A 27323-nucleotide genomic window follows, 5' to 3' on the forward strand; every position below is an offset into this window, starting at 1 on the left:
ATCATGTAAATCAAATATTTATCAGCCTATAAATTAAGTCAATCGCTGCAACACATTTCATACTCATCCTGTTTATAAATTGATTAACCAAACTAAGTATCGTACTAATTACCCTCGCTGTCGGTCCACTTTCGTAATATCGGTGGCTCATTTAAGCTTGTAAACTGCTCTACTTAAGCCTATGAAAACAATAAACTATATTTAAATCTCAATACCTGTAATAAGACTCATTAGCTAAATATTTTCATTGAATATGTTCTGAAAAGAAAACTTGAGAAAAATTAGTAAAGTTTGATATATTCAATAAATGAGTTTGTTTACCTAATTTAATTGCTTAACCATTGTTAATCATGAAATATTCGGCATGTTTCCATCATCATGGATCCGATAGAAAGTGATATGCGACATTGAATATAATAATTATAACATTTAAATGACATACGCATCAAAATAGCGTATCACGGTGAGTCGGTTTTTATCACTTTACGTTATCACTTTACTTTACGAGTGAGATATAAAATGAGTTCGTACGGAATACCACTGCATTTGGTGACGTGATTGACGTAAATAACATACGTGAATAAATAAATTTACAATATGTAAAACAAATACAGGTTATATATTAATAATGATGAGGCTTTTCTTATTTGTAAATTCAAAGGTTCCAGTGTGTCACTGTGTCTCAGAAGACTCCACTCTTTTATAACTAGCAAAGTATTTATTCACAAACTAAAAAAGAAATATAATTGAGACAAAAGAAAATCAAATTTTAAAAAAGATGAATAAAAAACGGAACATTTAATAATAATATACTATTAAGTATCTTAAGCTATATAACAAAATTATTGCGCAAGTAAAACATTCTCTGTCTTGAATTTCTGTTTTCCGCCAATAACAGTTTTGTTTTAATAACAATTCTTACAATGTAAAGTTAAATCGGATCGAAAATTGGGGCTAGTTTGTTTGTATAAATGCGTAGTAACTGGCTTATTGGGACGATGAAGCAACCTGCGCCTGGTACTGCCAACAGAACTATAATAACACCTAACAAAACGATATAGCCCGCTACATTGAACGTATACACATACGGTTATCTTGAAACTGTACTTAAGTCAATAATATTTACCTATATTGAACAAAAAATACTACTAGCTACTCCGTGCAGTTTCCGCGTTAAACCTTACGGCTCCTCCCACGTGCGTCATAACATAATTATATTATAGTTTATAACCTTTCTCAATAAATGGGCTATCTAACACTAGAATATTTTTTTCAAATTGGACTGGTGGATTCTGGGATTATCGTTCGTATCGGATTGGCGTTCAAGCAAACAAATTCTTCACCTCTATAATCTTAGAATAGTCATTCAATATTATAATTGTTTATTGGCTTGTCCTTTTTCCACACACCAACAAAGAAATTGATGACGCTATTTTTGGCATTAAGATAGTGTATTGGCCGGAGCGTGACGTAAGCTTTTATTAAAAAAAAGGAATCCAAGCTGCAGATAAAACTGTTTCTATTCAATAAATACTACAATACTACACTACACTATTTCGTTTATTGAATTAGTTTATTATCGTTAAAGTAAATCTCAATAGGAGTCGAGGTGGTACACTGGATGAAACACGTTAATTGGTTAACCGGAGATCGTGGTTTCCAATCTAGAGAAGCACTAACATACAAACATCAGCTAGTTTTATGTGATTTATTTGTGTTTTTAATTCATCTGGTACTTAACGGAGCACGTGTCGCATTATATAGTACCTCATGTGTATCTGACACTGGAACAAAGTGGAAGAATATACTCGATATTTTCTCCATTCAAGGACCTTTTGCCCAGCATTTATTTACTTTCTTTAAAACGCGTTTAACAATACTTAATGAATCTTGAATATCGGCTTCTGTCTCCACAATCATATTAAAATGATTATGACGTAGGAAACCTTTCGTATTTTCAAGTATTATTACCATATGCGCCGACATACCGGAGCAAGGTTAATACGCTGTTGCACACTACTAAATATACATGTTTATAATGTAATTACTTGAATATTAAAAAGAAAAAAACTGCAAAATTTAACAACTTTTAATTTATCATCTTAACTAAATTTTTTTTTGTCATTTATTTAAACTTTATAGCGTGACGGTTTTTACGGTTGCATTTGGTGCATGAAGTTTCATAAAACATACACGTAACATATCTTCTATAAATAACTGCGACGTATAGATACCATAAATAATTTGTTAATTATTTTATAAATAAATACTAAAAAGCAAACACAATTATACATATATAAAATCAGTGTTACAATGCAAAGAACACGTGTCGATTAGAATAATATGCATTTAATTGTTCCTCAAGTGGAATGGTTAATACCACGTGAATTAATTACTAACTTAAAGGACAGTCCATTTACATTTAATCGAAACAAAGAAAAATAATATATACATTATAATAGTTTTTATATTGCAATTTAAAACAGCAAATATATTTCTTTATGTATTTCATTAACCAAATATATTATTATGTACCATTAAAGTTTGCCAGCTAGGCTAACGTTTAATTACTGCTACGTTCATTAGGGAAGTGAAGTTCGTAAAGTTAATAAATATAACCTTCCTTCAATAAACGGGCTAATCAATACAAATGGAATTATTTAAATCGGATAAACAGCAGAGATAAGCGCGTTTATAGAAACTCTCCAGCTATATGAAATAAGCAAGTGGTTATACCCACGTTAAAATTAATATATTTAAGAAAGAAGAATAGAAGAGTATATTTTCAAGCGTATCCCCTTAAATACATGCAAGTACAGTTTGTCATTTATAATTAATTGAATACTAAGAGTCGCGGTCTGATGTCATACGGCTATATGGCAATAACTTTTCTCAACAAACGGGCTATCTAACCCAAACAATAATTACTCAAATCTGACTACCAGTTCCTTAAATTAGCACGTTCATCCAAACATTACAGCTTTATAATATAAATAAAGAAACAGAGTATGTGTGTTAACATTTTAATTAAATAATTATAATTAGTGTAATATTTTAAAATAATTAAACAATTATATTCACATTTCTCTTAATGTGATAGTCCCTTCTAATAGTATATCAAGATATTACAAAACTTAATATTATGCTAACTAGCCACTTTTGTAATAAAAAACTCTTTGTACATTGTCCTAGTTTGCTTGAATATTAATAAATCGTAAAGATATAATTTGAATTATTGTTTCGCTGCTTTTAAAGCAGGAGTAACTATCCAACATGTTTAATCGCCGCCAAGGAAGCATGATGTATAGTATAATTATTTAAAGCTTATGTAAATATATCGCAGCTTAACACTATTTACCGTAAAAATGAAATTTTAATGTATTATACGTTATTATATATTTCAAATTAAATGTAAAACACATTTTTTTGTAAATTAAATCGAAGTCTTAATTAAATTGTAGTAAGCCATTCGTTTGTAAAATTCAGAATCTGTCTACTTCAAAATAAACCTTTGTAAAAATAGAATCAAATAGCAAAATATCCTTCAAACCTAAAAGGTTAAGCCTTTTTTAATCTTTTACTCAAATTACATAGCGACCTTTATCTCTTGAAAATTAAACGAGCTTAGCTAGCATCATGTGGCCCACTTTAAAGAATGGCTACATTGCCTTGGAAAATAAATAATTCAATAATGAGAAATATTTTTGACTATAGTGTAATTTCACCTAAACAATGATTGAAAAATATAAAAAAGATTTACTGGTAATAAAGCCCTACCGGCTTTGTGCAAGCTCGTCTGGGTAGGTACCACCCACTCATCAGATATTCTACCGCAAAACAGCAGTACTTGATATTGTTGTGTTCCGGTTTGAAGGGTGAGTGAGCCAGTGTAATTACAGGCACAAGGGACATAAAATCTTAGTTCCTAAGGTTGGTGGCGAATTGGAGATGTAAGCGATGGTTGACATTTCTTACAATGCCAATGTCTAAGGGCGTTGGTGACCATTTACCATCAGGTGGCCAATGTGCTCGTCCTACTTCGTATTCTGTAAAAAAAAAACAATAATATTAATAAAATTTATATTCAGTATTATTCATTTTATATCGTGTGTTTTATTATTTTATGTTATTGATAAGAAAACTGTTATTTAAAATCGATAATATTATTTTTTTAAAAAAATGTAGATGCGTCTTAGTATAGTTAGGAGTTCTGTATAAATTTATCTACATATTAAACCACACAAAATAGTTTTATGTACAACTAATAATAATACAATTAATTAAACAAAATTCCGAATTTTAACCGAATAAGAAAAGTTGTTTATCGACAGATATTCGCATAATGTCGTTTTATTTGTCTTTTTATTTTATTGTCTTTAAACTGTTTGAAATGCTTGAAATAAAAACAAAATGTTGATGAATGATTTTATAGTTTCATTTTGATGTGTGGTAAAATAGTTAAAGTTGAATCACGACACATTATTAAATTTGTTTTAACGCCCGAAAGAAAATTTTCTACTTATATTAATGTAGACAGTTGGTTATAAATAGTCATTAATCATCTATTCACGCCTATTAGAATTTAATTTGACAATTTTATGGAGCACTTTTACGCTTTCTAAGGTTTTTGACAATCGTTTTATCGTTAAACACCACGCTGATACAATTGTAGAGCCACATTTTTAAAACTATGACTACTAAAAGCAACTCAAAACCAAGAGACGTTTGTTACAAGTAGGCATCTAAAGTTCACCTATTAATAACCCTGTATTAAAATATCTGTCTTCAATACCACATGAGTGCAGTGATTCGTGGCTCACAGTATCTAAATCGAGCCAGCGAGCCGATGGAAAGGGAATGAATGGATGCACTTGTCGTATGCGGCTTCGCTTATCACCAATGTAGTATAACGTCGGTGCATAGTCGCGGTGTAATACCGTGGCCAAAAATTGTAACATAATTCCTTCGCTGCAGCATTTATTTATACAGCTACAGTGTTTACATGAGAAGGTAGCACAGCGCCATCGCGTCGCTTATAGGTGTCGAGGCGAGCGATGGTCGGGTCCGTCTGTCCGTCAGTCGCGCCGCGCGCACCGAGGTCTCCGCTCCTCTCTCGCCAAGCGCCATCCTTCGCGTCCGCACCGCCCTTATCAAAACATTCCCGCATTGGGATCGATCTGCACGTCTCTACGCTATCCGTGATAACGCGTACGACCCCCGGATGACGTTGCGGCTCCAGTGCCCCGTTCAAACAGTGTTGTGACTTATGGCTTGTGATTATCAGTTATCGGATTATTGTTTACGATTTTTGTTTTGATTCATCGCATTACAAGAACAACAGTGAGTACAATTTATGAACTAAATTATGAATCAAATAAATACTTAATTGAAGATAAGAAAACTATATTATTTAAGAAACTACGTTGTCATTTCAACACTATTATTATTAATTGTGTTTTATTTAAAAGAAAAAAAACATCTAGTTATAAATTTTTTTTCGAAATTAATAATTTACTCTAAATATAATCTTAGTTAAATTATTATTCATTTGATGAAAAAAAAAATATTAATTGATAATTATTTATTTCGTTATTCAATAAAATTAAGTATTGCCGCCTTTTTATTTTCTGACTAGCAATATATTTAGTAGTATCGTATTTCATAATCATAAACATACATAACAAAAACTCACTTGATAAAAAACGTGTTTTAAATGTCTACAAGTACTATAAGTAAAGCAAAAGCAATCAAGTGTCGCTGTGATAATTTCTTTAACCGACCATGAAACTTGAATTTCCGTGTTAAGATTACAATATATTTTCGTCCCCGTTGATGAAAATCAATAGAATTAATCTCACAAACATTATTAATGTTACAAATGAGAAAAATTATGTTTGTTGTTAGTCAATCATGCTCAAAATAATTGACTAATTTTAATGAAATTTAGTAAGAAATCAATAGTCATAGAACACAATTTAAGGTTTTTTTAAATATAAAAATATATATAATTTACGTCTAAGTGAGAAAAAATATTTTTAATTGTCACAAAAAAGAATCGAAAAACGATTGAAGAAATAATTTAAGTTCCAAGTCTAGTCGAGACAAAAGACATATCCGCTGGAAGCAGCCAGAGGATAAAAAAACGCGTGTATTTTTACACACAAACGCAAACATTAAAAGAGTTACCGAAAAGGAATGAGCAGATGTGGATAAAACAAGCTGATTTCAGTCAACACTATTTGCTTTGTTTACTGGTTTTAGTGCTAAAACAGGAATAGACCCAATGAGTTACGACAAGGAGCCATTATTAGGAAACCTTTCTTCAACCAAAGGAAATTAATGAACCTGATATTTATATTACTGAAATACTGCAAATGTAGAATAGCATATATAATTATGTTATGTATTTTGTTTAATACATTACATATATTAGGAATTGATTTTACTTTTTATAACTTTTTATTGTCCCGACCTGGGGAGTTGAACCCAGGACCTCGGATGCGTCCTGCTAGCCAATAGACCAACGAGGTAATCAATAATCAAATGCACACATACACGCCCACTTACTCCTTTAAAACAGTCGAATTTAGTCGAACTCAAAATGATAAGATTAATCATAATTTGCCTAAATTGCCCATGGAATTCCGTACCACTTTACTTAAGACGATCACAAGCTATTAGCACGTTTAAAATCCGACTCAAGTCGTATTATTTATCTTTACAAATATCAGTGGGGTTTTGTTTTATTAACTGTCGCACTTCATTGCTATTTATTATCTTAATTGTCATAATTACTTATTTTTATATATTATATATGTATGTTTATGTATATATTATTTATTTATATGTAGGTATAGTATTATACATATAATTTTTATTTATTTAAAAAATAAAATAAAAATGTAATTGATCTTTACACCTCCTTACCGCTTCATTTATTTCACGTCCTTTACCCACAGGTTGTCTGGAAGAGATCGCTCTTTTAGCGATAAGACCACATTTTGTACATTAATAGTTTTTTGTTTGTGCTTATAACTGTAGTTTTCTGAAACTCTTTTGGTGTACAATAAAGCATATTCACTTCTATTCTATACTTTATTATTACCAAAATAAAAATCAGGTAAAAAAACGAACAACGGAAAGGATAGCTTTACATATAACTTTTGTTCAAAATTTGATTAAAAAAAATACTATGCCTTTTTCTTTCGAATGTGAAATCATTGAAGACAGAAAGAGAAAAAACTGTGCTTAACTAAACACCCGCTAAACAATGCTTGTAAGTAAGTAAGGCCGCATGGCTTCTATTAATTGATTAATAACTGGTTAGTTATTAATAATTCTCTAAAATCAGAATAATTGTATAATGGGAATATAACGAAATTACGAAAATTAATCTTATATGTGATTATAAATATATAATTACACGTATAAAATTAAAGTCATCGTCGGAAATACAACGTGGTAACACCTTTATCGAAGAACTCCTAACGACTTCGTCTATACTTTATAATAAACTACTATGGCCGTGATTATCCTACCGAGAGTCTCAAGTTTCTGAACACGACGGGGTTTTTATATAATGTCAACTAAGTACGGAAGCCTAATGATATGAAATAATGATAAACCTAATGATTACTGTGGTCCCGTTATATGACTACTTGATGCTACAATAAATAGCCTTAAATCATTAATGATTCTGGATAGTTTTAAAAAACCAGCTGATTAAATGTTTGATATTTTTGTTTGATACAAACGTTGTAGAATTGTAAGAATCACTCGTTTTAACTAAGTGCGCATGTATAATTGACAAAAAGTGTTCTCAACGCAAAATAGAGCACATTAAGATGTGTCCGCGATAGCCAGCACTGCGCGGACGCATATGCGCATATGCGACCTGGATGCCACCCGACCATTGCACGAAATAATCCGGTCACTACATCAACGCGGCTGTTATTAAGCATAGCTGGTCAACATTCTAGGTACTTAATTCCATTACTCATTCAGATATTAAATATTTATGAATATCTGAAGACAGCAAACCTATTTAATACCAAAATCTTCTAGCTATAGATATTTCAATTAATTTTAATTGTTTATTGAATGAAATGTAAAAAAAAAAAACCTATGAACGATATCTCCTAATGTGTTAATTTAGAAGCGTTCGTGTCTGAAGAAAATTTGCATACGAAAACGTACAGACGTACATTAATTATTGATATCTTATCCTCTGTTTGTTTATAATTCATTTTAATTTGATTTATGAAAATTTCAAAATTACCATATATTTTAGGTATAAAACGTACATATGTATATACGTTCATGAATATTCAATATGATTTTATGAAAATAATGTTCTCCTGACCGATTTTCGGCCACAGCGGTCAGTCTCAATGACTAGCCGACTGCAAAAGCGATATCGTAGTGCAGACGTGTATATGCAAACACAGGTGTACTCTCTATTCCTTGCAACAGATAGATAAAGATATAAATAAAACATTAGGTATAGGCCAAACAGCTATACATGATTCTCAAAAAATTACAAAAAAACTTACAAACTTACAAGAATACCGATTCAAACCTACGACCTCATGGTCTGACATGTAAACTAGTTACCTTGTCGTTGGACAAGGTAATCAATAGAAACTGATACAAATTTTCTTGTTTAAATATTTTAAGTTTTTTTTTATGACCTATCCCATCGTACCTTCTTGTAATATTAAGTTTTCTTCCGAAATATATTTCCATATATTTTATAATAGCTATGTATATACATCGTCATATAGAGATTTCGTTCGTAGCTGTTATCCGTATAATCTAATTGTAAACTGTGAATGAAGGTTGCCTCCTACTACACCAATTACTCGTCATACCGTAATAAAATAGAAAATATGTTTTGCGGCGAAATAACCGGAGATAATACGCAGTGACACTATCAAAAATTTATTATAACTAGTACGGAGTATGTTCGGAATAAGGCCATTTTATTTACACCGCGGCATCTCCCGCGTGTTAAGAAGAGAGGGGCAGATATTAGGCAAAAAAAAGTAGCTTATGTCCTTCCTTGAGGTTCAAGCTTGCTTCATACCAAATTTTATCAAAATCGCTTTAGTATCTTAGCCTCCAAAGCATAACAGACATATAGAGTTACTTTCACATTTATAATGTACGAAAAAAAGTGTACGAAAGTATATGATTTTTTTATGCAATGAACTGGCCTTCAAATGTTTTCTCTATTTACAGCTATTACATGGAATAACTTAAAATAATCAAAACAATTTTCGATGTTCACATTTTAATACGTAACATATGTAATATGTACATACTATTTTAGAACTTCCTAGTTACTCGCATTTTATGTATGTAATTATTTCAAATATATGTGAAATTCTCATGCATAATCTACTTGCATGCTATATTTTTATGTTTAATTACAATTGTACATTTGAGAAGTGGTTCTTAACTTTTCAAATACATAAAATGCAATACCAGTAGCTGATACGTTACATAAGAATTTAAAAAAGAACTATTTGTAAGATTTTCTTATGTTGGATTTAATAGTTAAATAAGAAACGATCTTGGTAGATAAACAAGATAGCTTCTTATTTAACTATTTATTATATAATATAAAACATTATATTATTACCAAAGAGTAAAGGCACATGTTGTACGTTGGATTTTTGTCTATGGCTGTCGAAATATTCTTCTTAATCTCTAACATGAAATTAGTTGTTTCGCCGGCGCCGTATCAGTGACGACAAAAAATCTATTTTAATATTTCTTCTTTAAAAAACTACACTGTGAAACTATTATAAATAGGAATATTAAAACAAGCGACTATCGGTTAGGATAACGTTGCTTAAAAATATTGCTATTTATCCTGTTGTTTGTTGATTTATTAAAGATGATATGATCGGACACTTACTGTTGTCTAGTGACTACATGTAAAATTTAACCCATTACAGCAACAGCAAGTATTTATCTTCATTTGTCCAAAGTACAACTGGTACGGTTCAAGGTACATCAGGTCTTAGCTTGGAAATTTTTCCCTTTTTTTCCAGCGGCTTGTTTTGCCATTATTTTTTTGAAAACGAAATTTTAATTACTGGCATAGCTACAACAGGTTCTCCTGACCAATCATTTGCAAATACTAAAAAGAAACGTTCCTAAATTTATATTATCGATTCCTTGTATTTTAATCCTATTAAGATATAAACTTTAAATATAAAAGGTCATTTACCTCTAATAACCCTTTTATTAACGGCGGTAAATAAATTCACAATCTAAACTTTCATCGTACCTACTCGGTGTCTTTCCAACTCATTCAATATTTTTTACGTGATTTATGCAAACGCTGACTTTCAGCTTTCTTTTTTGGAATGGTAATATTATCTACGACACGGCAGACACGTCCCCTTATATTTTTATTTTATACAAATAACAATATCAACTGTGAAGGAAACAATTCGACGATGACAAGATATCATCATTTTCGTCATTCGTAAATCGAAATGCTAATAAATCTATGGTATCATTTATGTTCCACGTAATATTGCGCGTAAACGGTAAATCTGTTTCGGTATATACTTTGTATATTCAATACAAAGGTATATTATATAATTTTTTTAATGATAAATTACATTTACTGGTGTTAGAGCTTTGTGCAAGCTCGTCTGGCTAGGAACCACCCACTCATCAGATATTCTACCGCAAAACAGCAGTACTTGTTATTGTTGTGTTCCGGTTTGAAGGGTGAGTGAGCCAGTGTAATTACAGGCACAAAGGACATAAAATCTTAGTTCCCAAGGTTGGTAGCGCATTGGCTATGTAAGCGATGGTTGACATTTCTTACAATGCCAATGTCTAAGGGCGTTTGGTGACCACTTACCATCAGGTGGCCCATATGCTCGTCCGTCTTCCTATTCTATTAAAAAAAACCTTGAATAAATCTACTTTATCGTCCAACAGATTGGTCGAGTAAAAGCAAGAGTTCAATATAAAATTCATACAATATGTTACTACAACATAAACATATAAACTTGATAAGAAGAGTAGTCTACATATCACAAATAGATATTAAGTGGTTTTATCAGTTTATTCATTCCCACATCCAGTAACATACATTGTTGCGTATAATATCACATTATTTATTCAGTATTACTTATTCTGGAATTGTAGCGCATCTTTCAAGTTAAACTTTATGTATGAGAAAAACTCAAGCTACAAACAGTACAAAGGAGCTAAATAGAATAGAAAATAAAAGGACGATTAGTTTGTAAGCTTATTACCAAGAATATTAACAGTCGCTATCGCTCATATTGAAAGCGATGCAGCAATGCCATTCTGTAAGAACACTTCATTACTCACTCGTGAAATGTTGACAACCATGTTAGTATACTATTTTGATGCGTGTATTCTTGATATGTTTTAATTATTATGGTTAATGTTGTGCATCACTTTCTGTCATTTTACGACCGATTTCTGCGGTGAATTTCGAGTTCGTTCTTACAGCGAACAGTGTACAATTTTAAAACTACGTATTTATATTTATACGTACTCGGATTTATGTAAACGATGTTTATTTGTGTTCAATTGCTTAAAGCAAAAGCGATAAATAAACAACTACCTATAATAATATCAAATTTATAATTAAAGTTATATTAAGTTATTATAAGTTACGGTTACGGTATAATTAAAAATAAAAGTAAAGTTTAAATTATAACCAATAGTTACTTTGTAAAGCCATAAGTAATATGGGCCACGTAAGTTTCTTTTGCAATTACAATTCGTGTGAGTTAGCACCTTATTTACATTTAACAAGAATAATATTATTATCTTTACATTTTTACTTTTGACATTATAGGAGGCGGCTATATATTCCCATATTTATTACCAACATAATATCAATTAGCAGTTAAATACTTATCCAATTCAATATTTATAAGTCAATAAATTTGCATTAAAAGAATATTAATACTTATTCATTCTGCGGTCTTGAAAATTCATTTAATTACTTTGCATAATGAGGCTCTGTGGGCGAGATGTATGAACAAATCATATGATGTTTTCAAAACGAAACGAATTGTGAACATCGAACTGGTTCCGTGTAACTCCGGAAGCGAACTGGTTCCACAGATTCAAAACACATGAGAATTAATTGAAGATTCAATTTTAATAATGAAATATGATCTTATATATAAATATTATTCGTATTTGAATGTCGTCGACAGAGAATTTGTTATTTTTCGTATCTATTACGTATATCGAGTAACATAGCTTTCACTTAATAGGTACTAGTTGTAATTGTAGCATCACGCAACTTTTAGGTAACAGTAGAGTCGATAATTTCTTGACTTTATTATGAAGGTTCTTTTAAATAAAACGATTAACACTCCTTATTTAATTGACATTAATGAATAAAACTTTGCCATAAAAGCTATTAAGTGTTATTTATTTCGCAATTCATAATTTTAAATTATTACACAAAAAAAAATATTATTTATAAATCAGCGGATTTTAATTACAAAATAGGTTTGCCACTGAATTATTTTTTGCAAATAATCGACTTCACCATTTAAATAGAGAGGTTATTTAATTAGAAAAAATATTTTTAACAAAATTAACAATTATATTTATGATAAAAAAATAGTTGGAGTTTATATGTATTTTAACTTTACCATATACCAGATTCATATACTACAATTTAAGTATTAATATTTCTTAAACTTAATCTACGCTTATTATAGATGTATGAATGATAACACTACTTTTCAAATACATTAAGTTTAAAGTCAACATCTCATCGAGATTCTACTAAAAATAGCCAACAAGAAATTCAGTATATAAATTACATATTTATAATTTAATTATAATCTTAATACAAAGAAAGTATTTCTTAATAACACAATCTCTTAAGTATATTAAAGACAAAAACCACGAGCAAAAAAGTGAAAACGTGTCTATAATTAATAAGTAATTAAAAAGGGTTTTAAATGTTTTTTAAAAACTCAATTCATTCCGTGACCATGAAGCGTTACGAACGGCTTATGATAATTGCTATAATCGCTGGATTCTTCTCTTCACATGTGAAACTAATCACTGACGCGAGTTCCGGATGAGTATAATGTCTCGTGATCTGATCTACTAGCATTGTAAAAGTAAATTGCATTTTCATTTGCCGTCACTATCTGATCAATATGCGCTACAAAACATATAAGGCCTTATTTGAGATGAGGAGTATTTATAAAAAAAAAACTAATTTTCGCCCGCGGTTTTGCTCGCGGATTTATGACTTGAGGGCGTGATAGTCAGGTGTTAAGCTAAGCATAAGCCTATGTGTTAAGTCAAGTTATAAGCTAACATCCAATTTTGTTCGTGATGGAATAACCAACACGCACACAAACAACTTTCACATATATATTAGTTGGATTTATTGATGCAATTAAAAAAATCTAGTTTTAATTGTGTGTGATATTTGATACAGATAGAAAAAATATATAAATCACTTTAACCGGATCAAGCTTAAATACGTTTTCGTGACAGGAAATAGTCGGAGATACCACTAACGATGGTCGCATTGACTTTATTACTAGTAATTAAACTTCGAGCTCAATGCATTTGATTTACCTCCTTAGTATTGGGCGAGTCACTTAACTCTGATACTGGGTTTAAAAATATCTAATCAACTCAGAGGTACAATGACCTGTGTTCAAAGAGCCTCAGTTCCAAAGCCGGTACATTAGTGCCATTACAAAAATAATAAACAATTTTGATTGCGTTTATAAATGAAATTTCTTTGTTCGATTTTCAAAAGATGCTATTGTAGGCTATACTTTTATTAGTCATTTTTTTAGTAGATCGTAAAAGGCTTATCTATGAGTAGGTGGAAGCACTCGTGAAGGGCATTTCTTGTCAATGGCAGTGTCCGCCTACGATGCGCGTGCGCCGGCCGCCCGCCCACGCTCTTATAAATTGTTCGCTTAACAGTACCCACGACAAATTGCCTGTGTAATAACTATGATAGCCCTTTTATTATAATAAGTCTGCTTTCTTCTTACTTGCTATCTCCATTGCACCGCATGAGCGTTTGCATTACTTGTTTAGATAAAACCTACTTTATTCATGATCGAAATTATACTTTAATATTGCAAAAGCATAGTGTGACGAATATAATTCTACCATTATGCACCACCAACCGCATTGAAACAGCTTGGTGGAATTAGCATTTAACAGCTTCTTCAAGATCAGAGAAGGCCTTTTACCAGCAGAAGGCTATTAATAGTATGCATCTTTTTGGGTTCTCATGAGTGAGTCAAAAACTCGTAAATTGAATACTTTAAGAACCCTTGCAATTAATATACCAAATCGTTTTTTTAATATACCATAAGAATAATAATACTGTATAAAATTATAGCCCAATAAAAAACTGGCTATTACATTAGGCTATACACATTTGTTTTGTAACTACAAGTATCAACTATACCCGAAGTCTTAAAAAAATATTTCGTGACATTTAAAAACTGCAATTGAGCATGATATAAAATATCTCGTTGACTTGTGTAACTATTTCGTATTGATGATTAATATTCTATGATGACAGTAATTTTGGAACTTACATGTTCGTTCGCTAGCTGTAAGCTGTAAATTATACCGATTTCTCCGAGAACTTGTTAGGGTAAATCTTCTTGTTAAAAGCTAATAAGGTTTTCTGATCTTTGCAATAATCGAGAGGCTTTGCGTGTTGTCTGTATTACTTTGCTTCAACAATAGACCATTATAAATTTAGGCGAATTAAATGAAATTCTTGAAGCAGATTTTTTTTGAATTTTATTAGTAATAAAGGACATCTAAAAAATTTGCAAATGTTTGTCAAAAAATGCATTCTTTACATAAATGCCGCAGAACGGAGAGATAGCCGATATATTCTTAAATCGTTTATCGTTAAAACATTTAAAAAAGTAAGTAAAAAACCAACCGACATAACAAGTTTCAAATATAAATACGAGAAAAAATACCTCCAAATAAAATTTGCATGTTTTATTAAAAATAAACTAAAAAGTATAAGGTCACTTGATAGTAGTTTTTTGCCCTGACAAAACAAGAAAAATTTTCCCTTTATAGACTGAGTGTTCGAAGAAGATAACTAATTAAATTAATCCCGTATAATTTGCAACGCATTCTCACTCAAAGGCCGTCTGAGACATTTTTCTTCTAAGTAAATGCGCAAGGATAATAAGAGTTCATTTTTAGCGTGCCTGTCGTACTCAAGCGAGCGATCTTGCGCGAGATCGCTTGATACTGTCGGCCTAATGTTTATACTCCAGAAAATTTATCTTGTCGCTCTAAAAATAATACATAAATAAAATACGACCTCTACACCTATTTGACCAAATGATAAACTACATTTTCAAATGTATCCAATATTGAGAAACGTTAATGTATAAAACAGGCAGAAAAACGACCAAAAGTTAGTCGCGATCGCTGGAAAACACAAATGACGTTCTAGTGACGTCAATTGACTGAGCCTAGATTCTTTATAAATATTAAAATAATAATTAGCAGTATACGGGTCAACAACATTACTTACACTGCATAATTTATAATAAATACCTGTAACATATAATAAATAATTAATGTTCTTAAATATACTTGACTTGGTCAAAGTGAAATCATCTCATGTCGTATATACGCTTAAAGCCGAGATGGCCCTGTGGTAAGAACGCGTGAATCTTAACCGATGATCGTGGGTTCAAACCCGGGCAAGCACCACTGAATTTTCATGTGCTTAATTTGTGATTATGATTCATCTCGTGCTTTACGGTGAAGGAAAACATCGTGAGGAAACCTGCATGTGTCTAATTTCACTGAAATTCTGCCATATGTGAATTCTACCAACCCGCATTGGAGCAGCGTGGTGGAATAAGCTCCAAACCTTCTCCTTAAAAAGAGGAGAGGAGGCCTTTAACCCAGCAGTGGGACATTCACAGGCTGTTACGGAATATACTTATGTGTTGGTTGTTCTGGCATGTTGATATGTCGTATGAAATAGTGAAAAGAAAGTTGAGAAGAAGAAATTATATATATTTTTGCCAGTCTCAGAAGATGAGGGAGGAACCTAAGAGGACTAACCGAGGACTATCCATTCAATCTCTTTTTATAATGCAAAGTTAATACATTTTCGTCTTTGATTAAGTTTGGAATGAAATATTACGTTAGTGTTATTAAGAAGCGTCCCCTCGTTTTCAAGTCAGAGAGAATTCAGGCGCATGACCAACGACTTTACTTACTTTTCGAGGTATGAGAGTGTAACAGGAATTTTAACCTACGACCTCGATCTCGACCTAGATAACAAGACAAATGAAAAAAATAAAACATGAAACAAGTTTATTTTCAATATTTGCCAGTTCTCGTATAATGCCTTGTAGTTAAACCTACAATTTTGTATGTGGAGGAACGGGGAACTCGTAGCTAAGATTCACATATTGTAATTTATATATTTTATTTATTGTTATATTATTCAATTGGTCTTTTAATAACTATGACGCGTTTCTCTCGTTGACTGGAGTTATCGACGCCGTTTGTTTAAAAATTTAAAGTTAATTCTCTATTTAAAAAATGTTAGAAACTGCTTTTAAAAGCTGTCCTGTCCTTACTACCGCGTCTCAAATTTTATATAAAATTTATGAACGGGTTTTTATACCTGCGTTTTTGTGTATATATTTATATTATTTCTTAAATACGATTAAATACGACATTAAGCTCTTATATGTAATTTTATGTTCTCTTTTTATCTAAATTTCTTTTTCCAAGTTATTTTAATTATAATAGGCTTTATTTTTATCCAAGTACCGGAACAAGTATTGCAACGTCATGAACAAAAGTATTTAACAGTACTCGTTCGTCGAGCAACATATTTTAAAATGAATAACTATGTAATTACTCATGTAGTCCGTCTGTCATGCTTAGCGAATAGGATCCCGAGCTTCATTGGTTGCTATTAGAAAAGTCTTTGCAACCGCCCTATTGTCCTGCGTGGATGGCGATAAATTCTCTACGTGATGGAATTTTTATATATCCGATTTCTTCACGCTAACAGAATTATGATTATTTAAATAATCACATAGATTAATACAGTCTTTAAAAGCCGATAACATTTGATTTATCAATTTAAGTAGCTATGCTTTAATTATTTCCTATTTAATATATTAAAAAATATTGAATGAAAATTATCGTTCTGTTCAAAGTATCATAAGTATGTTCATTAACTTAGAGCAACTAATTTAATAAATAAACAGTACGTCATTGAAATATGTTTTTGTTTCATTTTTCAGTCAAGCGTCGCCTGCGCACGCCGTCCGTCTGCTCCATGAGCATTCCTGGTATGAGGTGAGTCATGCTACTATATTTATAAACTATGCACTCTCTATGTTTACACCATACTAAGATTTATCGTTCAATAAGTTAAAGCGAAAAAGTAATGCGCTATATGAAAAAAGCCAAAGGACCGTTTATTAGGAATATAATAGTAATATATAATACAATTACAATAATTTTATCAAAATACTTTTTACACTGGTGGTAGGGCTTTGTGCAAGCCCGTCTGGGTAGGTACCACCCACTCATCAGATATTCTACCGCAAAACAGCAATACTTGATATTGTTGTGTTCCGGTTTGAAGGGTGAGTGAGCCAGTGTAATTACAGGCACAAGGGACATAAAATCTTAGTTCCCAAGGTTGGTGGCGCATTGGCTATAAGCGATGGTTGACATTTCTTACAATGCCAATGTCTAAGGGCGTTTGGTGACCATTTACCATCAGGTGGCCCACATGCTCGTCCACCTTCCTATCCTATAAAAAAAAAAAAATACATAGAGGGCTTTCACTTAATTTATTTAACAAAAATATTAATATTTTAATTAAGTACATACAAAACTTTGTGAGTAATCCGAGTGCTTTGCACATATTAGCCCACTTGTGCGTGAGCTAACTATTAGCAAAGAATCCCCGAGTGTATGTGTTGTTTGTGCGGCGCGCACCTGCCTCGCAACTCGATGTCAATGCCCGTCAAACGCGGCACTAACTACTTCTACATTGCCACTCACATATAACAAACAAAAGCTGTGTGTGCAAACACTACGTAATTGCATAACACATCTCTCCGCACATACATATTTCCAGTGATAAACTTTTAACTATATTAATTATTCATTAATTCATGTTATTGGAAGGTTCGTATTAAATAAACAATTTAAAGCAACCATAGTCGTACGCTAGTTGATAAGAGAAAAATCAAGTGATTGTAGAATACTGTTTCCTATAATTATTATTATGAATATTTATGAAACAATAACTTGCTTATAATAATATATATTTTGTTACGGATTTATTTAATTACTTCACCATTATTTAACAAAATAAATATTTAAATTAAAGTATATTTGCACGAATGCCAATTTGTAAACTTTATTATTCAACTGAGTGTATCCTTATAGTCATTTTCACACATGATACATATGAAGACAAGGCTTCCGGTAGTGCGATATTTAACCCGCTATCAAATCTAGTAACGAAATAATAAGCAGGTGCCCATTGCCTACTTAGATGTTCTTAATACACGTTGCGTTGGCGCCATTAAGAAGAACGTAATTACTAAGCACGTAAACAAATCGACTCTAGGAATGATGGCGTGCACGGTATTTCCATTCGCACAAAGGAATCTTAAGTGTACAGTAATCTAGGAATCTTAAGCCGGTAGGATTCGTTGGGTCCGTCAGATGTTCGTGTAGCGCGAATGCCTCGAATTATGCAATTATCAGAGAACGGACAGTCGTTGTTGACGCATTTAGAATTTAGTTCAGTAATGTAAGCTCTATGTAATCTGTATTTGTTTGTTTTAACCGTTGTTATATTGTTATATTTATTTTCGTGTAGGTACACAGTTATGTGTGCGTATACAATTACTAGCAAAACCCGGTAGACGTGGTCTTGTCTTTAATTAATTTTAAATTTATGTTTTAGTCATATTTGGTCAATTTGTGGATTACCGGTCTCTTTAAGCTCTACAATTTTTGTGAAGAAAGCATTCATATATCTCTTGACAAACAATGCATTATTTCGACCGTTTTATTGTCTCATTATTTCGACTTACGTTTCCAAATTAGTATTCACCAAAGGTCCCTTCTTTAACGGGATAATTGATAGCCTATGTTCATACTGATGGTTCACTCTAAAATTGGTAAAATATTTTTTTTAAATTGAATTCGTATCTTCGTACATCTTACCTCAAAGCCTACGCACATTTACTGTTATAAAATATAGAAGATACTTTACTACTAAGATACTTTTAAAACATAGAACTTATGTTTAAATTGTTTTCAGCAGAAACAAAGATGTCCGTAATGTCTTAGGTTTTCACATCTGCTCCAGACAATGTAATAAATAATAAATTATCTATCACTTCAGTGATTCTACCGGCAACGTTTCGCTTCATAATTAGAAATAACATTTTCCAATTAAGAACAATTAATTGCTCGACTACGAACCAATTAATTTTTCTTAAATAAAAGTCGTTTTTAAAGTACAATGCGTATTATTTATAATAATCATTATATTAATAATGATAGAAATAATGACTTTATGTCTATGATGTATATACTTTTTTCCGTACTTAGTCTAAATGTTTTCGTCACATTTTATTAACAAATAAAAAAATATTTTTTGCTTTTAGCCGGCTTCAAAGAAGTGTTTTTGCGTGTACGCTTTGCGATAGCTAGGTTTGATGATCATAATATACTTTTTTAGAGTGGTCTCATTTAAAATCCATGAAAAAAATCACTCATAAGAATTGGAAATGAATACCGAATCGAATTAAACAATACGTATCGTTTGAGCAGGACATTTAAAAGGCTTTTAATAACAAGGCATAAAAGAAACATATATTCAATATATAAAATTATTTTTATTAAAAATATATACAATACCTAATCCCTTACTTTCGTAATCAGTGCCAGTTAAAACAAATATAACAAAACGTATCTATACAAATAAATAAAATTGAGGTGTCTGTCTTTGATTTCAAAACAAGTTCCATCTTTTAAGTTAATGACTGTTTGCAAATCACTAAAACCAAAACAATCTTAATTTTTATTTTTGTCTGTTCGTCTGTCTCCGGGGTTATCTTCGATAGAGCTAAAAACTAGAAATGCAAATAAAGAATGATTTACGTCAGAAGCTGAATTATACGCTGACGAAGCCGCGGATTTTGCAAGTTATAATAAAACTATAATGTATTTATGCCTAAATACATTATCTGATACACATAATGCAATATTTAAAAAAATATATTTGCTAGTAAATTAAAAATAACTATTATCATACTTCCTTATACATAGATATAAAAATATAATAACGCAATCGATTATAATAATAAGGTTGGATAATTAATAATACTGGCGCTTAGAAGCCGCACGGATTTCCGGCCAACCCGTCTAACCACTATTGATACCCACACTGATTCACACAACTATGAAGAATGTATCCAAATGTATATTTAAAACGTAACTACGAGTATCTCTTACTATTTAATTACAGCAGTTACGCGTGTCCGTCAAACAGAGGGACTTAATGATAGATTCAAATGAGTCGCATCTACGATGTTACCGTTGTTTGTCCTCCAGCCGACAGCTCCAACTATTAAATACTAGCTGCTGCTTACATCGAAGCTATTTACTTTGTATTAAGATTCTTAATAGAATTTATACATAATTGCATTTGAAAAATATAGTAGAATATATTAAGGCATATTTTAGGCGATTGAAAGATGATAAAAAAATATTATCTCTGTGTAAGATATAACGTACTTTTATTTCGACTGTGATTCGACTGAGTTCTAGTAAATAGTCTATAAAGCTGCAAATCTTATCATAAAGGTTTTTAAAGGATATGACATCGAATTATATAGCCAAAGAAAATAAAAGGGGGCATATATTCGCTATTATAATAAAATTCCTTAAATACTATTATATAAACTGTAAATATAATAATACTATATCTTTGTCAATTAGTAAATATAAATCACATGTAAATAAATACGTATTTAATAAGGCGTATTATTCAATAAACTATATAGATGACGCAAAAGTGTAAAATAAAGAATAATTCAATGACATTTCATTATCTATATACTTGATTCTCGAAAAAGATTAAATAGTGAGCTTCTCGGTAGAATCTACTTTCCGAACCGGTGGTAGCTTTGAATTGAATTTAATCTAGTGATAATCACGATCCAAAAGACTCGCCTATTTGAATAATATATTTTGATTTGGTTCGATACAAATGCAAGAAACCCGAATTCGAAATTTAGTTCCAATTCTCATTAGCTGGATTTGGTGAATACCACCGTAAATAATTATACTACCTATGTTGAATGTGTAACGGTGATCGGACGGTGAAACGAATTCAGATTCAATAATAAATATAAAGTTTTATAAGTGATACACGTTTTAAGGATAATTTGATAATTTAATACGTGAATATTTATAAAAATTGTTAGTTTTCCTTTGTTTGTGTGAGAACTACATTTAGAATCTAAACAGTCAAGGCCACTACATTTAGAATCAATTTAAAGAAGAATAAAAACAGTTGAGAAGTGACTACCAACAATGGTCTATTTTAATAACAAAAACCAGCTTAGATCCATGCTGTAATTGTTAGTTTTTATATAATACGCTTAAACAAATACACAGATGGACCGACAAAAGTATCAAACGATTTCTCTTTATTTATTTGTTTATTTTTTGTTACTTGTACTTTTCGAAATAATATTTTAATACATTGCATTTATATCGTTAACAATCGTAGGTTAAATTATTATAAGTGCGAAAGTACTGGACCGATCATCATGAAATTTTGCATACACGTCAAGTGCCCACTCCTCACACGCGGGCGAAGCCGCGGGAACTAGTATCATTATAGACATAAATTCTTCGAAACCGAATTAAAAATAATATAAGTACTGTTATGTGTATGTGTTATACATATGACGTGATGTTTTTCTCATTCCAAGAAAAAAACATCACTAAGTAGGTACTTGATTAGGTAATCAATCAACCAGCTAGTTAATGACTTTAGTATGAATGAATTATGTATACACAAATAAACAAACATCGCTATACTACCATACGTAGGAACCTTATTGTGCGATGATATTCGTATAAGAAACGCGTTATATTTGCATATGAAAACATCGCGTGTAAACAATAAACACGAATATACTGAACTGCTTTCTGCGTGTTTATCATTGCATAATTTATCGAGTCTAATCAGTATTACGCAAGTTACAAAATACTTTAACTCATAAATATTTGTATAATCGATTGATGTTATTTGAAAATGACGTTATTTTGAGAAACTAACACAATTTAGCTAATAAAGCAAATTAGCGAAAAGTATATTAAATAGGCATAACAGTATAGGTTCCACTTGTAAAATAATACTTGAAAAATTTTGACTAAAACTGTTGAAGTAAGTATGCTAAATAATTATAACGATATAAAAAATGGTGTTTGACTTCGAAATCCCAATATGATTTTACAATAACACTGTTAAAATACATTCTGTACAATTATGACATATTATATTATAAGGAGATATTCTTATCTTCTAATTATTATTATAAGGAGGAGCATATCGAGACTCTTACAAAACCACTATAAATAGTTTACTTAGTTTAAAATTTTGTTTTATTTTCATAAATTACGTAATACGAATGAATAATTGAATTTGTTCTCTAATAATAATTCTCCAAAACACTAAATAAGACTTGCCTGTTTTGTTCACAGATTGAAGTGTGTAGTGCACGCGCGATGGATGCGTGATCGGTCATCATGCGCCTCTTCCGCGGGCCGAAGCGCAGGGAAGTGACCGGGCCGCAGGCTGCGACGTCTCCGCGCGGAGACCTCGCCGCGCACACCCCGCACAACTATACGCTTGTCACCGCACTCCCCGCAATGGTCATGGAGGACGATGTCAATGATATGAAAAAAGGTAGATATTTAAGTTTATATACTATTTTAACAAATATTTACAAGTAAAAATCATAAAGTTTAAGTAACATATTTAGCCGTATGATTTTCTTATGAAGTTTTATCTTTCAGTATTTACAACATGGGGTCGCCGCATGGGTAAAAAACTAGACATGTTAAAAAAAGCTGATATAAAAGAGCCTTCGGAGGAACTAGAAAAAAATGGAAATGTAAACGATGATAATTCTGTGCTAAGTACTGGGCAGTATAAAAAAAAAGGAAATTGGAAAATGGGTAGAAGTAGCTCTGACAGTGCTTCTCTAAAAAAAGATAACGATACTGACTCTATAAGGAGTGGTTCAAGGGATAGATCACCTAGCCCCTTTAAGTCTTTTTTTCATAGAATGGGTTCAACTGGAATGTTAAATAGTTCCAAAACGCAATCTTTAAATACACCGAAAACGTCTGACAATTATTCACTTACAAATGGTCCTTCGCTGTATCGCAGTTGTTCTACGTCACACTTATCTACATATGTTAAAGCCGACGACCCTTCTGACGATATAGACCTTCAAAATACAAATCCTGATAAAACATCTCCTTCTAAACAAAAACATAACTTACCCGAAGAAAATTTAGTAGGCTCGTCGACTAAAGCCATAAGTTGTGATAATATCCCAATTAAATTAGATGCGTCTCAAAGTACAGGGTCAAGCAAAAAACCAAATTTTCCATACGCGTTTTTACGATCTAAGCTATCAGTTTTACCTGAAGAAAATAGTATGGCTTCACAACATAGATCTGTATCAATGAGACAGAGCTTTTCAGAAAGAATTGATCGCAAATCTCCGAAATTTCGTAGAGAAAGAATATATTTGCCAAATTCCAGATCAGAAGAGCGATATCAAAGCAGTGATAATATATCCGTCCATGAAGAAAGCATATTTATGAATACCGGACCAAGAAGCAATTGCGAATTCGCTAGAAGTTCAATGAGAAGCATCCATGACACGGATATAAACTCATATCAAGTACGACGTATCGAAGATATTACTCGGCGATCATCTTTGATATCTCAAAAGGGACCTTATGATTATGATCCAATGTTAATGCCGAGAAACCGAAATAGTTTGCCGGTATATGAATATAATGCAACGTTAGGATCTTCACAAGATTTGAAACCAGACCTTGCATCTTCTTCTCAAAGTATACACCAGGAAGTGCTTCAAACTCACCGCCTTAGCAACTATGTTAGCTCAAATGAATCAGGATACGACAGTGATGGAAGACCAACGGATGAGCACATAAATCATTCTCCTCCGGGTTATTCTTCTAATATGAAAAGTTCAAATATTGTAAATGGAGAATTAAATCACAGTACGTTTACACGACAGTTAAGTTTAAATCACAAGATAAACATGAACAGAGCTCAAGTCCCAACTAGAAGAAGTTCTACTCCATGCGCATTATTTCCAATTGAGAAAAACATATCATATGAAAATGAAAATACAAATAAATACAGAAACAATGATTTAAATCATCACATTATGGTTGATTATAATGATGCTAAACCACCGCCTCTACCAAAGAAAACCATCAATAAAAAGATACCTTACATTTACAAAACAATCACTTTAGACGAACGAGTGCAAACTAGAAAAATTAAATTATTGCAGTCACAAATGGTACCTTTTGATCATTCTTCAACGCCGAATCTTAGTGAAAATTTGTTAAACATGTCTGAAGACCTTATTGACGCACATCAAATTCATGAAACGGACATTTTAGGTCGAGGTCCTTGTACTAAAAGATTCAGAAAAATAAGATTATTAAAATCAAGACTCGATGAAAGCTTGGGAGTGTATTTAGCACAGCATAGAGTAGATTTTGATAGTGGCGGCTCTAATTATGAGATACGATATATTGTGGTAAAATTGGATTTTGATGGCATAGCTCACAGGGATGGAAGACTTCGCATAGGTGACGAAATAGTAAATGTGAATGGCAAAGTACTGCGGGGGCTCTCTTCTTTACGCGACGTACAACACATAGTGAATTCGTGTTCTACTGAAGCATCGATTGAGGATGGTGCACTATTTCAGAGGTATCAAGTTGACCTTGTCATGGCGCATGATGAAATTTCTCCAATTACCTTAAGCCGAATTATAAATAACCAAACTTCTGAACAAAATTCAATGCATTCAATATCTAGCGTTCCACCGGATATAATATCGCAAACGGTACATAAACCAACGTCTTCTAGCCAAATTGTAATAGAAACTCATTTTCCAACCGAAGATCATTACTCACAAAGCGGAAATTGTTCCAATGAGCAATCTAACGAAAAATCAGAGTCAAATCAAAGATGTGAAGTTGGAGTGCAAGTAAACAATAGTCTATTGTTATCAAATCAAAAAAGTGACGACGAAAAATTATTAGAGCGGAATTGTTATACGCAATCTCATCCGTCTCTACAAAATATCACAAATATAGAAATTTCAATGAGATCGTCGCCAACTCCAAGACATTCAAATAGCAATAACTACAGACCAATATCGCTTCACAGCTCACGACCCCAACCATTAATTGGTTTACCCATGTGTAACGATAATGCAACGAATGAAATAAAGGAAAATTCTTCGCATTATATTAAAAATGCACAGCGGTTATACCAAAATCGATCTTTTGAGAGCATACCGGAGCAATTAAGAAGTAGCAGCCGTAGTAGATTCTTCAACAGAGTTGGTTCGCAAAGATGTCCGCCTAATTATAGCTCACATGTATCCCGCCATCAAGAATATGCTAGACAGGAAAACATGCATTCATCTTATAATACTTTGCACAGAGCTGAATTTTGGAAAGGACCCGGTCACAAAAGTCTCGGGTTTAGTATTGTCGGTGGAACTGATTCTCCAAAAGGGCAAATGGGTATATTTGTTAAGACAGTTTTTCCAAACGGTCAAGCATCAGATAAGGGAACTATCTATGAAGGTAAAGTTATTTATAAAAGCGATAATTTTTCCATTCCACAATTAAGTTCCAGTCATAATATTTGTGCTAAACTTTTAGGTGACGAGATCTTGTCTGTGAACAACGTTCCAACGCGTGGACTTAGCCACGCTGGTGCAATTTCGTTGTTTAAGCAAGTAAAAGAAGGAAAAATAGAATTGACGCTTTCAAGAAGAAGGTAACTACTTAATTGCTTATCTCATTTATGTTTCGTTGTAATACAGTTATATAATATAAATAATAATTTATAAATTTTTGTTTCAGAGCTCCTAGGTCAAGATCTGTAGAACCTCTTGGTAATTTTCGCAGTGACGGCAAAAGAGATTAATGCTAGATAAGCCAAAAGCCCCAAAGACAAACGTGTTTCATTGAGTGCAATAACATTTTACTTTATTATTAGGCCAAAGGCGAACAACATTTATATTACTATTTACTCGTAAATTACATCTTAGTTATGTAAGAGTACGTGGTAATATACTATGCTAATAGTACATATGATCACGTGGTCATTGCCGCCACTTAGGTTCTTATTCGTGTTGATAACTAAAGTGGTTAAATAATAAGTTACAGATTTTAATTGTCAGCTTTATTAAAATATAATGTATATAACACGCAATTTTATATTCCTACTGTCTTAAATAATAATATATGTGTCGATATTTAATGTTAAATGTTGATAGGTATTTATAATGTGAATATCATAAGACTGTATGATTACTACAGTTCTAAACTTAATGTTAAGTATATAATATTATAATATCCCGTTAGGAATGCTAGATCTCGTTACTTGCTATAAAATGTACGTATTTCATTAGGTGCTAAATAATAGCGTACACCGTAACTTATATCTTGACTATGATAATAGAAAACTTAACAATTATAGACTGATATTACAATTTTCTATAACAATTATTTGTACCTATATTCACAACCAAAGCTTAGTAATTATGTGGATATTATTTAAATAATTTTAAACACTATTGCCGTGCACAAGCCGCTGGTCAAAACTGTCGGCGAATCTGCTCCGTCCATTGAAATTGAAGAGAGTCGACTACAATTTATTAATTTAAACATTGGCAACACAACCGGCGTAGGAGACAAATACTCGATATTTAAAACGATACACTTGAACCGATACCATCCAAAACGAACGAAATTAAACGTTAAGGTACTTCAACGACAGTATTGTTAAAATATTAGTTTTATATTTTGTAAATAATTTATTAAGGTACCACCCAATGCTTCCACATCTTTAGTTGAAAATAAAACATTTATGAATATGAATAGTCTTTTAT

General features: G+C 31.7%; 1 protein-coding gene across 2 annotated transcripts; it reads left to right on the forward strand.

Annotated features, from left to right (window-relative positions):
• The first annotated feature begins 4902 nt into the window (after positions 1 to 4902).
• LOC126781151 (uncharacterized) lies at positions 4903 to 27308 on the forward strand. 2 transcript variants are annotated; one of them, XM_050505985.1, is made up of 6 exons: positions 4903 to 5340; positions 17328 to 17382; positions 22837 to 23041; positions 23152 to 26010; positions 26089 to 26206; positions 26293 to 27308. In XM_050505985.1, exons 3-6 carry the CDS (start codon positions 22882 to 22884, stop codon positions 26354 to 26356), a joined length of 3201 nt encoding a protein of 1066 aa, XP_050361942.1. In that variant the 5' UTR covers positions 4903 to 5340; positions 17328 to 17382; positions 22837 to 22881; the 3' UTR covers positions 26357 to 27308. The 2 variants fall into 2 exon arrangements, with proteins under 2 accessions (XP_050361942.1, XP_050361950.1); XM_050505993.1 differs by lacking the exons at positions 4903 to 5340; positions 17328 to 17382 and having other exon boundaries at positions 22913 to 23041; positions 23139 to 26010.
• Positions 27309 to 27323: the final 15 nt, after the last annotated feature.

This window comes from Nymphalis io, chromosome 1, assembly GCF_905147045.1.
Source record: "Nymphalis io chromosome 1, ilAglIoxx1.1, whole genome shotgun sequence".
In the NCBI taxonomy this organism is placed as follows: Eukaryota; Metazoa; Arthropoda; class Insecta; order Lepidoptera; family Nymphalidae; genus Nymphalis; species Nymphalis io.

Coding starts and splice junctions, on each gene's coding strand:
- LOC126781151 (XM_050505985.1), top strand. CDS start 22,882: ATGCGCCTCTTCCGCGGGCCGAAGCGCAGGGAAGTGACCGGGCCGCAG. Junction 26,011..26,088: donor TAAGGGAACTATCTATGAAG/GTAAAGTTATTT, acceptor CTAAACTTTTAG/GTGACGAGATCTTGTCTGTG. Junction 26,207..26,292: donor TTGACGCTTTCAAGAAGAAG/GTAACTACTTAA, acceptor TTTTTGTTTCAG/AGCTCCTAGGTCAAGATCTG.